This window comes from Taudactylus pleione, unplaced genomic scaffold (genome assembly GCF_031769625.1).
Source record: "Taudactylus pleione unplaced genomic scaffold, aTauple2 ptg000290l, whole genome shotgun sequence".
Lineage (NCBI taxonomy): Eukaryota > Metazoa > Chordata > Amphibia > Anura > Myobatrachidae > Taudactylus > Taudactylus pleione.
This window is the reverse complement of record NW_028284692.1, coordinates 6,522,144-6,538,318: the sequence shown is the minus strand read 5'-3', so window position 1 is coordinate 6,538,318 and position 16,175 is coordinate 6,522,144. Positions and strand designations below refer to the sequence as shown.

The following is a 16,175-nucleotide window of genomic DNA, read 5'->3' as shown; positions in this document are numbered from 1 at the left end:
TACAGGTTTTTTAAGAGTAGCAGGAAGTAGTCATCGTTGGAGTGCCAAAGTTTATGTGAAAAAACAGAAGAGGGAGAAAATAAAAAAAATTAATTAGATGTTCTCAAACAAACCCTACCACATTAGGTATAAACACTGTTGTTTTGGCAATAATTACCTAAAAAATCTGGCCACCACATCATCGCGTATGGTACCCCCCACATACTGACCTCCGACCAACCTCGGGGGGGCCATCCTCAGGTAAGGCATCCTCTGGCTGCATTGGGACACCACTCCTTATGGCGATGTTGTGAAATATCCCACACAGGACCACAATTTTCGAAACCATATCCGGCAAATACATGAGCTCGCCACCAGAGCGGTGGAGGCATCTGAATCGGCCTTTTAAAAGGCCGATACAGCGCTCCACCACTTGCCTGGTGGCTGTAAGTGCGGAATTATACTCACTTTGTGGCCCTGGTGTGGGAGCCAAATAAGGAGTGAGCAGCCAGGGCGTGCAAGGGTAGCCACTGTCTCCTGTGAAAAAGAATAGACAACATCAGGATCACTCTGTATGAAGCTTAACATTGTTATGTACTAAAGGTCTCCACTTACCCAGAAGCCACGCATCACCAGCTTGTAGGTTGGTTAATTTGTGCCATATCCCTGATTGCCGGATGACGAAGGAGTCATGTGCACTTCCTGGTAATTTTGCATTCAGGGACAGGATCTGGAGGGAGGCATCACATACCACCATTACATTGAGGGAGTGATAGTGTTTCCGGTTTCTAAATATTGCCTCCAGCCGTGCTGGAGGCTGAAGTGGTATGTGAGTACCATCCACAACCCCTATGATGTGTGGGAAGCCAGCTATTTGGTAAAAATTGGCCTTGGCCACACTAAGGGCACCCATATCCAAAGGCATTTGAATAAAATGATGGAGGTGCTTGAAAAGTGCCTCCATCACTGCCCTCAGGATCCGGGAAAAGGAGGATTGTGATATGCCCGCCACTATTCCCACCGTTGTTTGAAACGATCCTGAGGCACAGAAATGTAACACCGCCATAAATTGCGTAAGTGGTGGTATTGCTGTAGGACTGTCAATTTGCCGCTCAAGATCACTCTCTATTAATGAGAGAGTGTCTATGATGATTTTTGGAGGAAGACGGTAGCGTCTTAAAACCTCATCATCGGGCATTCCAAAAAGGGTGACACGTGTTCGAAATATCTGGGGCCTTGCACGCCTACGATGCCTACGCCTGGGACGAGATTGAGGTTGGTCGGCTTCCGGGAGCATGGCCAGAACAATCCAACCCAGATCAACCTGAAATGGCAAGATTTGAATGTCAGGCTTTTTAACCCCCCCAAAAATTTTAATTTTCACTTAGCTTGAAGATACCATCCATTGATGCTTACATGCCGGGGTATTGTCATGATATGTGCAAACTGGAAATAATCACAACATAAATATACATCATTTTATGCTGGCCATTTCTGATTCCAAATTTTAAGCAAGACAAAACATAAAAGGGTAGAAACACACATTTGGGCAAAGAGCAAAACGACATTGCGCACACTACGTCAAATTGAGGCCAAATGTAAGCAACAAATGCTCCATAGAAAACACAAACAATTTTACAGGATGAATAAGCATTTCACAAAGCGCTAATTAGTTCGCAAATACAAGTCACAATAGAAAGTAATAAAAATGCGCTAATTAGTTCGCAAATACAAGTCACAATAGAAAGTAATAAAAATGCGCTAATTAGTTCGCAAATACAAGTTAAAAAAACGCGCTAAAATAAACAAAAAAAAACACAGATTGCGGATTTTGAAAAACAAAGGTTACATGTGTAAGGCCAACCAAAGTTGCGTAAAGACAAACAAGAACATTTACAAAACAATTTAACAAATGAACTTACCAAGAGATAATATATAAGAATCCGGATCAAAAGGTCTTTGGGGCAGAGCCAAAATAAAACCTAAGAGAGATGAAATGACGGCAAAAAAAATTAGAAAATTCTTAAACAGAAGGAGACACAAATTGACCCAAAGTTAGACTTCCCAAAACTGGAAACGACCAAAAAAATTACAACTGAAAAAAAACGAACGGAAATCAAAAAACGAATATATCCAAAAATCTACTTCCACCAACGCAAACTCCTACACCAGCCAACAATCAACTCCAACCAACGTAACCTCCAACATTCAAAAAACGCCACCTCGACTCGAGACGCCCCAAGCCATAAATAGTGTTTCGTTTCCCGCACAAATTAAGGAGGGATCATAGGAACGCACAATCAATGATGCGGCCGCAAAATAAGGACGCATGTATAAATACGTCACGAGACAAAAAAAAAATTCTGGTGTATTTCTTGTTTGGAGCTCAGACATGGCGACAGACCAGGGAAACAATGGACAACAGTCTGGCGGTAAGTATTTCAGGCATTTTGACTCAATGATTAATTAGAAACATAATATTGTGCAAGTTGTGAAGTTGAGAATTCTCCAAATTTACACAAATAGGTGAGGAGGATGACATGGAAGAGGCTGCTGGGCCCAGTATTCCGGGCAAAACTGCCAAAAAGAAAAGGCTGCCACAATTCACAAGAAAGGAGATGGAGATTTTGATTCAGAAGTGTGTGGACATCCTGCCACAGGCAGACAGGAATATGAGTTCAAGCCAGAAGTGGAGAATGTGGGAAGAGGTAGCCGTTGAGGTCAATAGGGTGGGTGATTATGTCCGTCTAGCCCGGGATGTCAAACGGCGGTAAGTAAACACTTGACCACCCTAAAACCAAAAACAAAATAAAAAATAATGGTTCCTTTTTCACCCACAGATGGCAAGACTTCAAATATCGCCTGAAACAAAAAATGGCGGACAGGGCTAGGCATGCAAGGGGTACAGGTGGGGGACCCACCCCTGTGTCATTGGAGTTGACTGATTTAGAAGAGCTGGCACAGGGGTGTGTGCAGGCTGTGGAGGTGTTTGGCGTGTCCAATATGGATACGGACATGCCAGACTTTGCGGCTCCTCATGTTGTCCCAGGTAAATATTGTGATGTCACCAACTCTGAAATGTTATTGTGCCAATATGTAGATTCTAATGTGACTCTTTTCTCATTTTTCCAACAGAGACACAGGCGGATGAGTCTGCTCCAGAGGGGAGCCTTGGCCGCAGAATTTCTGCAGGCTCTGCAGGGGATGAACCAGTACATCCGGCTGAGGACCCTGCAGAAGCCAGTCCTGGGCAATCCCCCTCGCAGGCAGTGTCCCTCCTCACAGAACTCAATTTTAAATCGGATTTCCATACAGAGATTCTGCAGAGGATGGACGCCAGTCTGGTACGGGTGGCTGAGGCCCTGGAGCAAAATGCTGCGGCCAACGTGACCATTGGTCAGGCCCTGGCGGAAAATACCAGGGCCAACATCCGCATCGCCAATGCCCTGGAGCAGCTCGTTCGCCAGCACATGGTGGAGCCGACCTCCCTTCCTGCCGGAACATCAGGATCCTCCACCTCTGGCACAACATCAGCCAATCCTCCAAATGTGCCTAGCCCTGTGCCTAGTCCAGAGGCCACAACATCTGCCTCTGGACAGGCCAGCCCGATGACATCCCGGACCCGGTCTGGCGCCCTCCCTCCCCCAGCCAAACGGCCGAAAAAACGGTGACAGTATTGGCTACTTTTCCCACACTCCTTCTGTGCTTGCCTCATATTCCTTTCTGGCCAAAACTTCCCTCTCCTCTCTTGTGAATTGTTTTAAATTTTTGCATTTACGTTTAACAACAATTTATTGTTTGCACAATTAATAAATATTGTGGAATGAACACTGCCAAAAATGTTTGTGTTAAATATGTGCATTCATTTTTTTGGGGATACCAATAAATTTACATCAAATGTACGACTTTGTATTCTGACATTATTGTAAAAATGGGTTACATTTAATCCGGGCCCACAAGCCAACAACGTTCAACCTAAAAAATTACACATTGGAAAAAAAGGGCTCGTTAAGGAACGTTTAAAACATTACCTAAGGAGGAAAAATCACCTTGCAAACACAAAATGAGGCACCAAACCTAAACATGATGACATTATTGTTACAATAGTCCAAAAACAATACATTGCGGCCAAAATACACCCCCACAAATGTACGCTAATTGATTGTGTAATCCAGACATTAGCAGCTATGATTTCCACCTGCGTTCGGTTTTGTGCTATCCAAAAAAACTGCTTTCCAAACACATACCAAGCCGGTTTGCAATCCAACACTAATTGATTTTCTGACAAGCCGTGATTAATCGATGCAACATCGTGGAGTGCCGGGACGGAGGAGAAGGCCATCGCCACTGTGGTCGAGTTATCCAGCCCCTAAGTTGTGCGAGCATTTTGAAGGGAAAGAGGATCATCCAGTGACGTATGAGTTTGTACGAACACATTTGACGTTCGCATTTGTTAATGTATGTACGCCCCAAAAACGCCTCGCCACGCCTGCGTTTTTCCATCTCCTCCCCCGTCAACACCCAAAAACGCCCTGTTCTGTCAATCACATTTGACATGTCACTTCCTGTACGCTATTTGACGAACGAGACAAAAAAAGCTCGCAATCTGCCGTACGCACATGCGCAGTGTAACACTGACGCATGCGCGGTTAGTCAACATCGGAACGCAACGAGCATACTGCTGTTAACGAGCGGCTCTGAATCAGGGCCATTGTTTCTTTCAATAACATAACATAACATAACGCGTGTATTCCAATCAATCCCACTGTAAGCATAGGGCACAATCTCCCCTTTGTGGTTTTTAATACAATTTCATATATAATACAATGTAATACAATTTCATATATACTTTCATATATACTACAATGGATTCAATACATGTTTTGCATCATTAATATAAATACGAACAACAAATTCAAGATAAAGGAGGTTAGCGCTAGGGCATCAACTCATAGGTGAAACATTTATTTTGGATTACTTCTATAAGTGAGGCTGGTGACCTCATTCCCAAACAGCTTCCGCCGTAGGTGTTCACAAAGTTTTTTATGTTGCGCAGGGGCACACAACCTTTTGCCTTTATACAGGTAGCAGTGCAGCATTCACTATTTTTGATGCAAGCAGCTCTGGATTACAAAACTTTTATCTGTCATCATATCCCTCCTCTCCCATAGTGCTTTGCGGTCTCAATAACCACTATACCATACGTGTCTAAAATAAACACATGGACATAATTCAGCACGAAGTGATTCCACAAAGGTTCTGACACTTGAGTCGCATGTAAGTCGCAATGCGCACGGATCTTCTGGAATTCAGCATAATGCACATGCCCCTAAAAAAGAAATTGTCTTCTGCATATGCACTGTGGATCAAGTATCCGCCTACGGACAGAGGAGGTGATTCAGCTGCGGACGGATCTGCTATCGCATAGCTGTAATATGGTAATGTAGCAGGAGGTGTCATGCATCCTCCATGCTTTACTGAACCAAGCTGTGTCCTTGGACGCAGTATCGGATCATCTGCGCCAACTGAGTGACCATAGGGTCGTGCAAACAGGCTACCGCAGATGAGTAAAAGAGGCCAGGAAATTTCCCTCAGACGACTTAGATCCTGGCCTCTACACCCCCCCCACGGATTCCTTTTGAACTGCCCCCTCCTCACCCAGAAATTACTGACAGTCTGCTGCCAGACTGTGTACGACATTGCAAAGCTGTACTGCACATGCAGGTCCGGCGCATGCTCAAAACAGGATTTTCGGGGGTCTTATCTCATTTTTGCGTTTAGTACATCCCACACCTAATGCGCATACGGATAAGCTGTCCCAGCGGGAAGCAGACGGTCGCAATGCCAACTGCCGGCTTCCCGACTGTTCAATCCCGGCAAGGTTCAAATGACAGGCGTCGAAATCCCGACGCCTGTCATTAGACCTATGCCGGGAGCCCAGCACCCGGTTTGCCGATCGAAGGTAAGTCGGGATAAGGCACCCCCCCTGGGAGACTTAGGGTTAGGCTGCGGGGAAGGGGGAGGATAGGTTTAGGTACTTAGAGGAGGGTAGGGTTAGGCACTTGGGGGGGGAGCTTAGGGTTAGCACCCCTAAGGGAGGGTTAGGGTTAGGTGGGGGAATTAGATTAGCTATAGTTACCTTAATTGACGATCAGGATTTCCACCTCTGCCAGGCTGCCGCTGTCGGGATTAGAACCGCCGACCATGCGGCCGGCGGTAAATCATACTGATTCCGTCCCAGCAGCTAAGTATTTTTGTATATCAGCATAAAAAAACGTTTGTATGCATGCGGATAGAGCAGCAAAGAAGCCTCTTCTCTCCAGGAAAAACATCAGGGACAGACTAATATTCTGCAAAAGGTACAGGGATTGGACTGCTGAGGACTGGAGTAAAGTTATTTTCCCTGATGAATCCCTTTCAGATTGTTTGGGGCATCTGGAAAAACACTTGTCTGGAGAAGGAAAGGTGAGCGCTACCATCAGTCCTGTGTAGTGGGGGGCATGTTGGTGGGATGGGAGAGCATGTTGGTGTGCAGGGAGGACAAGTTGTTATGCAGGTCATATAGGTGAGTTGGGAGAGCTTGGTAGTGTTCAGGGTGGCATGTTCTTGTGCAGGGAGCATGTTGGTGTGCTGGAAAGGCTTATTGGTGTGCAGGGAGATATTGATGTGCTGGGGGGCATGCTGGTATGCAGAAGGCATGTTGGTGTACAGTGGTGGGGCATGTTGGTGTATGCAGGAGAGCATGTTGGTGTACAGGAGGCCATGTTGGTGTACAGTGGGGCATGTTGTTGTGAGGGGGATGGGGGGCATGTAGGCATGCAAGGGGCCATGTTGGTGTGCAGAGGGGCAATGTTTTTCTGCAATGGGGTATATTGCTGTGCAGGAGGAGTATGTTGGTGTGCTGGTGTCCTCATACACTATTGCAGCAGTTGTCAACCAGGTTCCACTCAGCTTGCATTGGTCATCTTTTTCATGTCTTTTTTTGCTTGAATATGCGTCTTATTCATAATGCAATGTGACAAAACCACTAAACATGACTGCACTGATTAATTTGATATGAGACACTCGTACATATGTGTACGAATGAGTCCAATCTATTGATGGCACAGCTATCTCCTCTAGCCCCAAAGTGCACTGTCTTGGAGTTATCCTAGACTCCTCCCTCTCCTTTAAACCACACATTCAGCACCTCTCGCAGTCCTGCCGTTTCCACATAAAAATATGTCCAGGATTAGACCCTTTCTCACCCAGGACGCCACTAAAACCCTCATCCACTCGCTGGTCATCTCCAGATTAGACTACTGTAACCTTCTCCTAGCTGGCCTCCCAGTCTCTCACCTCTCTCCACTACAGTCGGCTCTCAATGCTGCTGCCCGGCTCATCTTCCTCTCCAGACGTTCTACATCTGCTTCCCCTCTCTTTCAAGCTCTACACTGGCTCCCCTTCCCCTTCAGATGCCAATTCAAGGTTCTTACACTTGCCTACAAAGCCCTCACCAAATCCTCTCCCACATACATTTCTGACCCTTCACACTCCCGCCCGCCCACTTCGCTCAACAAATGCATGCGGCCTCTCTTGCTAACTGATTACTTCCTCCCACTCCCGCATCCAAAATTTTCCCCGTGCTGCTCCCTACCTTTGACATGCTCTCCCTCTCCCTATCAGACTCTCCACCTCTCTACAAATCTTCAAAAGGGCTCTCAAGACCCACTACTTCATCAAGGCCTTCCAGCTCTCATCCTAACCCACTTCATGCGCTTTCCTCCCTATCTTCCCCTTCTGTGTCACGCCTGGCTGTCTGCCCCTCCCCTTTAGAATGTAAGCTCTCTCGAGCAGGGACCTCTTCCCTCATGTGCTTCTCTTTACATTTTCTTCTACTCCTTACTCCCCATAAAGGCACCTAGCACATGACTGCCAACTCCCTGCTGCTTATTGTGAGTGCTTTAATCGCTGTTGCAGTAATGTATATAAGTCGTGCCCTTGTCCTGCACTGTAATGTACTGTAAGTTACTTGTTTCTTGTTCACTTACTAGTTTTATGTACTATGTAAGGCGCTGCGGAACACTTGTGACGCCATATAAATAAAGGATAATAATAATAATAATAATAATATATGAAGTACAACGATGCAGTGGCCGCTGATTTGTTTCACAAAAACTTAGTAAAATTAAACCTTAAGTACTACATACAGAGCCTTAGGTAATAGCAGTGTGATGTATGACACCACCAAGAGTGACTACTAAAATGGAAAGGGGGAGGGGGTGCAATAGCATGCACTTGCTCCGGATGCCAAGGCTCCACGCTACACCTCTGGCTGCATAACTATTGGGAAGATTATATTCCTACTTGAGCAACTGAAATGATTGAAGAGCCTTCATGATACAACTGTACATGGTAGCAGTGGCGTAACTACTGTAGGTGAGGTAGGTGCCCCTGCACCTTTGGTGCCAGGCCTCGGTCTACAGCCCTCCCCTCTGCACTCTCCCCACTCCCCTTTCATCGACTTACCTGCTCCATGGTCGCGCCCTCCAGGACAGCTCCGGCTCTCCTCATTGAAATACTGAGAGGAGGCGTGGCCACCTCCTCCCAGCATCAATCAATGAGGAGAGATGGAGCCGACCGGGAGAAGAGGTGTGCCTGCCCTGCACAGCGCGACCACGGAGCAGGTAAGTTGAGTAGAGGGGAGTGAGGAGGGTGCGGGGGAGGAGAGTGCCGAGGGTGGGCCAGGGAGCTATCTTGCTATGGGGCCCCCCTAAGTCTAGCGATGCCCCTGCATGGTAGCATATGTTATGCAAAGTACAGACTGTAAAGTTCCAAGGGGACTATTTAGTAAGCCTTGGAAGGAGATAAAGTGAATGGAGATAAGGGACCAGCCAACCAGCTCCTAACTGTCATTTTTCAAACACATCCTGTGACATGGAAGTTAGGAGCTGATTGGCTGGTACCTTATCTCCATTCACTTTATCTCCAGTCAAGGCTTAGTAAATAGACCCCCTAGAGAGCAGTGTGTCCCCAACATGATGGATGTGTTATCATTACAGTATAAGTCTCAGGCAGCATCCCAAACACTCAATGTCTGCACAAATGTGCAGTTTCAAAGCATCAGACCCAAACAGTGCATATAGGATTTATACAAGATCAAAGTATCCTGAGTACCAGGTATATAAAAGTCTTTCCTCTCCTCACACCATGTCAATGAAACAAATGACAAAGCTGCACAGTGAAATAACACAGTGGGCATCAGGGAGAGAAATGTCACCAGTTTCCCAATGGTTCTGCTTATTTTAGATCTATCACTTCTTTCCACAAATGAACAGAAAAGGACATCATGGAGTAAATTTAATAAAAACAGTTTTTCAGAGTTTTGCATGGAAAACAGCATTTACTAAAGGTTATTGTGACCTTGTAAAAAGATCAATCCCCATTGGTTTTTAAAATTTATTCTGCCGTCATCCAGCGTAATCCCATCATCATTTACAAGTGATGCACGGCCTCTATTCACAGTGTAGGTGGAGCCTGGTGGCAGCCGAGCATCTCGAAGAGTGCTGGGCACGCCCCCATAGTGATGGGAACGGGGGTGCCATGGGGCTCTTTCTGGATGCGCACTCAATACCCGCCTCCAGAAACATGAAAGTTGGGAGGTACGTTAATTGTATCAGTGGAAGAGAATAGAACAAGACACACTTAGGGGCGAATTCAAGTAGATGCAATAAGCCGCTTTTCCCGAAAAACGGCTTATCGTGCAAATTTATATTTGTCGCACAATCCTATAGCTGTGGTTTTCGCGTGTGTGCATTATGACATGCAGAAAATCACTATTTCAAGGTAAAAATGTCGGGACTAAGTTCATAACCACTAGGACAGCATCCTTAATGACTAATTAGGCAAAAAAAAATTGATTAGCTTAATTTGGCCAAACATGTCATTTTGGGGGTGAAAATGTGCAAAGTCCAGATAATGAGTTAATTGATGTGGGACTGGTATATGGGGGTGCAGTGTGAATAAAAAGGTGTATTAAGAATGAAGGTGAGCGTCAGAGGTGTATTTTGAAGGTTAATGATAATATATACTTATAGGCATTTTTATGCACCCCCCCATTTAAAAAGTACATTTATTTAGCAAAAAATAATTACTTGACTGTTTTAGAAATATGGATAAAAACAGTAATTTGACACATTAGGGCCACTTATACACTTCTATATTGTTATCCACTTTGCCTCTTATTAGGGTACAGGCAGATTTGCCCATTTTCACCTATACTTATCGTGGGTAATACGAGGAAGAATCTTTGTGCGAATGCCTCATCGTGATTTTTGTAATTGGATTGTGCGAAAAACAGGAGTGTGCTAAATTCGCACACGAATGGTGAAAAAACTTAGCGCGCAAAAAGTTATCGCATTTTCGCAGCTAACTGAATTCCCCCCCTTAAATAACCAGTATCGGCTGCTGATTAACATCATCATCTCCATGTATTCTGCACCAATGGTTGAGCACATGGAAGGTGTAGGCTTCCAGTGTTGTGGTATGCATGAGTCACAATGTGCGATCGTGGCAGAGAAACTGCCGTCGGCTGCTGAAAGCTGATCTATTGGCAATCCCTGGCCTCAGCGCAGCTGGCTGGCCCTTAGATTGTTGCGGTAACCTCCCCCCAGCCGGCCGGGCTACCCGCAGCTGTAGGTAGGCAGTCTTCCTGCAGCCTAAGCTCCCTCCATGGCCACCCAGACTGATTGGAGCTGACAGTGACAGTCTATAGCACCGTGCTCTACAGCACAGCCACGCCTCCCATCTCTCCCAGGTAACACAGCAGCAGTGGAGATGGCCGATTCTCAGGATCGTCCACTCCCTGCTTGTGACTGCTCTTCTTCAAGGACTGTGAAGTCCTACAAGTAGCAGCTTTTATATAGTTTAAAAATGTTATATATGTAAAAATATTGGTTCAGTGGTTAAGTGAAAACATTGTTGAGGAAACACTTACCAAGATATTTCTCATACTGGTTTCTGTTGCAAGCTTCTTCACAATCTCAGGGGGAGCACTGGATCCGGCAATAACTCCTAGAAAAAAATGTAGAATAAAGATAAATACGTGGCTTGATTATTTGCAGACCTGTTCCCTACTTCTAGGAGCCCTGGAAAACATAAGTTTGGTACAAACTACAGTATATGATACACTGTGCAATCTGTATGACCATTGTACAGTGTGTACACCCAAACTATCGTTTGCACAATTTTGTGCTTCAAAATATTCTTCTTAATATAGGATTCCATATACTGAATGGATTTGTAAAAGTAGTACAGACATGTATAATGAGGACGGCCTCATTACATGGTTCTAGAGAAAGCATGATGAAAATTGGCTACAGCATTCTTCTAGAAAAAGGCCATCCAAATACCCTAAGGGGGGTATCCAATTAGCTGCGACTGGTGGAAAACAGGGATTTTTCCTCAATTATCCCCATTTTTCGACAATGTTTTTCTTCCCCAATCCGATTATTTAGGTCAAAATAATAGGATATTTCTCCCGATAAGCTCGCAGACCTATGTGTTTTTGCCAATTAGGTGGTGAAAAATCAGCACTTATCGTGGATTATATATCAGGTCCCTAAAAATATCCACGATAAGTGCCGTCGCCGGGCAGCACTTCATGGCTAATTGGAAAGCCCCACCGCGATTAATCAGCAACACTGCTAATTGGATACCCCCCCTAAGGCTGAAAATGTAAACCAAACTAAAATGCTGCTGTTACATGTTAAGCTCCAATGATTCGAAATTGTATGTCGTTTTAACCAACTTGTTTATTGGATACTACCATGCAGAAAATGCCTTCCCAGTAAAATCATTGATTTGGCATGGGATGTAGTGGGCAATTCGACAGGTACAATGTCAACACACATAACGTGGACTCTGTTAAGTGGAACCTGGCATGCCAACATGTTAATAATGTGATTTGCAGCATTTTAACAGTATCGCCATAACAAATTCAAAAATGATGGTAATCAGCATGTCTGAACTTGCAGTGGTTGCCCTATTGCTATTGCTGTCTACAAAAATATTTACTTTTTTTCTTACTCCTGCTTCCAGATATTAAAATAAGGGCATTTTTCAAAAGTAATTACATGAACAGATCCAAATAAAGCACTTTCTTGACAGTTTAAGAATAATTAGCATATGTAGATTATGGGTTGAACTACTAAATGTTGTGTGGAATATAGCACACAAAAGCAAATATTTTTATTTCATGCAAAATTTACAAATGTTTTCCCAAATAACAAATCATTTATAATCTTGAGCTTATAAAAGTTGATAAAAAAAAGGTGGGTGTGGCGTAATGATTTCTAAAAATAACTGATCGCGTTTTTCAAATGTTATATTTAAAAGTTTAGTTTTAATCTGAATAAATAAGCTTAAACAATTGTATGGCAAAGGCAAGAGGATTCAAATGACACGAAAATGAAACAATGTGAATTCTATTTTTAAATAGACAGATTCCCGAAAAAGTTCTAGTGAATTTGAATGCAGTATTAGAATTATTGTCAATGAAAAATGCAATTTTGTAAATTCTCACCTATAGATGTGTCCACATACATCTATCCTCTGTGTGCTACAAGTCGGGTTACACATAACGTGAGGGTGGAGTGTTACTCTGTAGCCCCAAACTGGTCATCGGGCACTTCTGGCAAATGCTTTGACGGAGAGCAGGATTATCCGGCAGAACAACCTCCCGGGTGGCACCATGCTCTGAAATGCGCGCCCGCGTCATTGCGTAATGACATGATGCGGCCGGCTCCAAGCCCCATCCGGGCAGGTGGATGCTAGTCCTGCCAGCAGTCAACGTGCAGGGCTGCCCGGCAGCCTTGCTTCGTCAGTTGCTATGTGCGACCACGTCAGGGCCGGATTATAGGCGTGCCTCATGGATGACTCCCGTGTCCCGCCTCCCGGCAGCAGTACCCAATAATGGCCGCGGCTGACTGATGAAGCCCCGTCCCCTTTGATGAAATAATGCCGTGATTTGTGGGTGAGTAGGGGGCGGGGCCTTATGCCGCGAAGTGCCCGCCCCGTAGAAAAGCTGGTACTGTACCTCAGGTAAGTGTGCTACAGAGGGAGCACACTCCTTTCCTCCCTCTCAATCTCTCTCTCTTCCTCACTCCCTCCACTTCTTTGTCTGTCCCCTACTCCTGTCCTCCTCCCTTCCCCCTCCCTTTATCTCACTCTCTGGGTCGCATTCAATTAGGAGCGAAAAGTCAGTTGCCGGACTTTACGCCGAACTTGCCGCTTTTTTGCGCGAAAAAGTATCGCGCTCGTCCCCGCGGATCCAATTCCAAATCGGCGAAAACGGGACCCGGGGAAAAGTAATAGAGTTGTCATTTTTAGGGAAATTAACCTGACACCCCGCAAAAGATGCTCTGACATGGGGGATCACTATGGGTACCCCCGAATTGCCCTGCTGAAGGTATTTGGGGACTTAAAACTAGGGATGTGCGCCGGACCATTTTTGGCGGATTTGGATTTGGTTCTAATTCGTCATCCGGCTTTGGATTTGGATTTGCCAAACTGCAGTGACTGGCTTTGGATTTGGATTTGGATTTTTTGCCAAAATTGGCAAAAAAAGCTAAAATTACATAAATTGGGCTTTTTTTTCTTCCTAGAGTGTTATTTACCTCAATAACATTAATTTCCAGTCATTTACAGTCAATTTAGACCACCTCACAGCTTAAATTATTCGTTTCACCATTATTGGCCAAAGGTTGCAGTGAGCTGACTGGTGACCAAGCGTCAGAGCAGCGGCGCAGTGGCACAGACACCACAGTTTAAAGCACATCTATGAAACTATGCCACACAGCAGTGGCAGAAATGAAAGGTAGTGCTAGATGGAATTGTCCTTGGGCCCTCCCACCCACCCTTTATGTTGGATCTTAAAAAGGACATGCACACTTTAACAAACAAAGCATTTCAGCGACAGGTACTGCCACTTTGTGGCTGAAGTGCTTGGTTTGTTTGGGCCCCCACAAAAAAATCTTCCAATCTACTAAAGGCAACAGGTCTACAGTGGCATGATGTCACCATCATTGCCATCCTCACCCTCATCAGTGTGTACATCATCCGATTCCTCACACAATATCAGTTCATCCCCGCTGGAATCTACCATTACAGAAGTATCTGTACTGTGACGTGATTGGTGGGAAAGGTTTTCCTCGTGAAATTTCCAGTTCATTTTAATGAACATCATTTTTTCTACATTTTGTGGAAGTAGCCTCCTTCGTCGTTCACTCACAAGGTTCCCGGCTGTACTGAAAACTCTCTCCGAGTACACACTGGAGGGTGGGCAGCTTAAATAATGCAAAAGCCAGTTTATACAAGGGTCTCCAAATTGCCTTTTTTTTCTTCCAATATTCGAAGGGACTCTGTGACATGTCTACGTGTATGGTGTCCTGAAAATAATCCTCCACCATTCTTTGGATGGTAATCGTATTAGATGGAGTTGCGGTAGAGGTGTCACTGGTGTTGGGCAAATCTTTTAGACCCGACCAGATGTCAAAATGTTGACTTGACTTATCTGCATCACCACTGGGTCTTTTGGAAAAGGTGCATTTTTTTCTGGCTGCTGCTGCAGAAACCGAAGGAGGAGACGTCATCGTAGTGCCATGTGTCACTTCAGCTGCCAACTTGCTCACCAGGAGCGCTTTGGTTCTTTTAAGATCTGGGTCAGTTGTAAAGAAAGACACAGCATATGACTTGAACCTAGGATCAAGAATGGTTGCTAAAATATAATGATCAGATTTCAAGATCTTGGCCACCCGTGGATCCTGGCGAAGCGAACAAAGGACTTGATCTATCAGTCCAGCATACTTTGCGGAATCACTTTGTTTAATATCATCCTTCAATTTCTCCAGCTGCTTTTCCAAAAGCGAAATCAGGGGAATCACCTTACTCAAGCTAGCAGTGTCAGCACTCACTTCACAAGTGGCAACTTCAAATGGTTTGAGCACCTTGCACAAGACAGAAAGTACTCTCCACTGTGCTGGGGTAAGGTACATTCCCCCTCCTCTCCCAATGTCATGGCTTGTCGTATAGCTATGGATGGCTTTTGCTGCTCCTCCATCCGCTGAAGCATATACAGGGTTGAGTTCCACCTCGTTACCACTTCTTGCTTCAGTTGATGGCAGGGCAAATTAAACTGCTCTTGCAGGTGCTGCAATCTCCTGCACGCTGTTGCTGAATGCCGAAAATGTCCCGAAATTTTTCGGGCCACAGACAGCATCTCCTGAACGCCCCTGTCGTTTTTTAAAAAACCCTGCACCACTAAGTTTATTGTGTGAGCAAAACAGGGGATGTGTTGGAATTCACCCAGCTGTAATGCTTTCACTATATTTGTAGCATTGTCAGAAATCACAAATCCTGAGGAGAGTCCAAGTGGGGTAAGCCATGTTTCTATGACATCTCTTAGTTTTTCTAAGAGGTTGTCAGCGGTATGCCTCTTATTGAATCCGGTGATGCACAGAGTTGCCTGCCTCTGAATGAGCTGGTGTTGTTTGTTAGATACTGCTGCTGCTGAAGGCGATTCACCCACCCAGTGGGCTGTCACAGTCATGTAATCTTTAGTTTGTCCACTACCGCTTGTCCACATATCTGTGGTTAAGTGGACAGTGGGTACAATAGCATTTTGCAGACCAATAATTAGGTTCTGTTTAACGTCCTGGTACAGCCGAGGAATGGCTTTTCGGGTAAAATGAAACCGAGATGGAATTTGGTACCGGGGACACATGACCTCAACTAGCTGTGTAAATCCCACTGCATTAATTGAGGATATTGGACGCAGATCTAATATTAGCATAGCTGTCAGTGATCCGCTGTGCGACAGGGTGAGAGCTGTCATACTTGCTTCCCCTTGCAAGAGATTCTTTAACAGTCAATTGTTTTTTTGGTATACTACTAGTAGTCTTCTTTGTCCACTTCTGGGATGAAGATCCACCAGCAGCAGCAGCAGCAGGCCTAGCGCTCAAAGATTCAGTTTCTTCTGAGGTGTCCTGGAAATTGGAGGAGTCACCGTGACTTAGCACTAATAAATTGGATGTTGTACTACCACTGATCATTCCTGAGGATATTGAGGAGGAAGGTGTTGTCGGTGGAGATTGCAGGTGCTGGGATTTAGTAGAGAGAAGGCATCTAGCTAATGCTGGACTGCTTGTTGTTATTTTTTT

The 16,175-nt window shown here is 45.0% G+C and overlaps 1 protein-coding gene across 1 annotated transcript in view; it reads right to left on the bottom strand.

The window, feature by feature from the left end:
* The window catches only part of ACSF2 (acyl-CoA synthetase family member 2), a 151,356-nt gene that overhangs the window by 40,282 nt on the left and 94,899 nt on the right, over positions 1 to 16,175 (bottom strand). Inside the window, exon 10 of the mRNA XM_088482709.1 lies at positions 10,955 to 11,031. Coding sequence (XP_088338835.1) covers positions 10,955 to 11,031 — 77 coding nt within the window. The remainder of the gene's footprint in view (positions 1 to 10,954; positions 11,032 to 16,175) is intronic.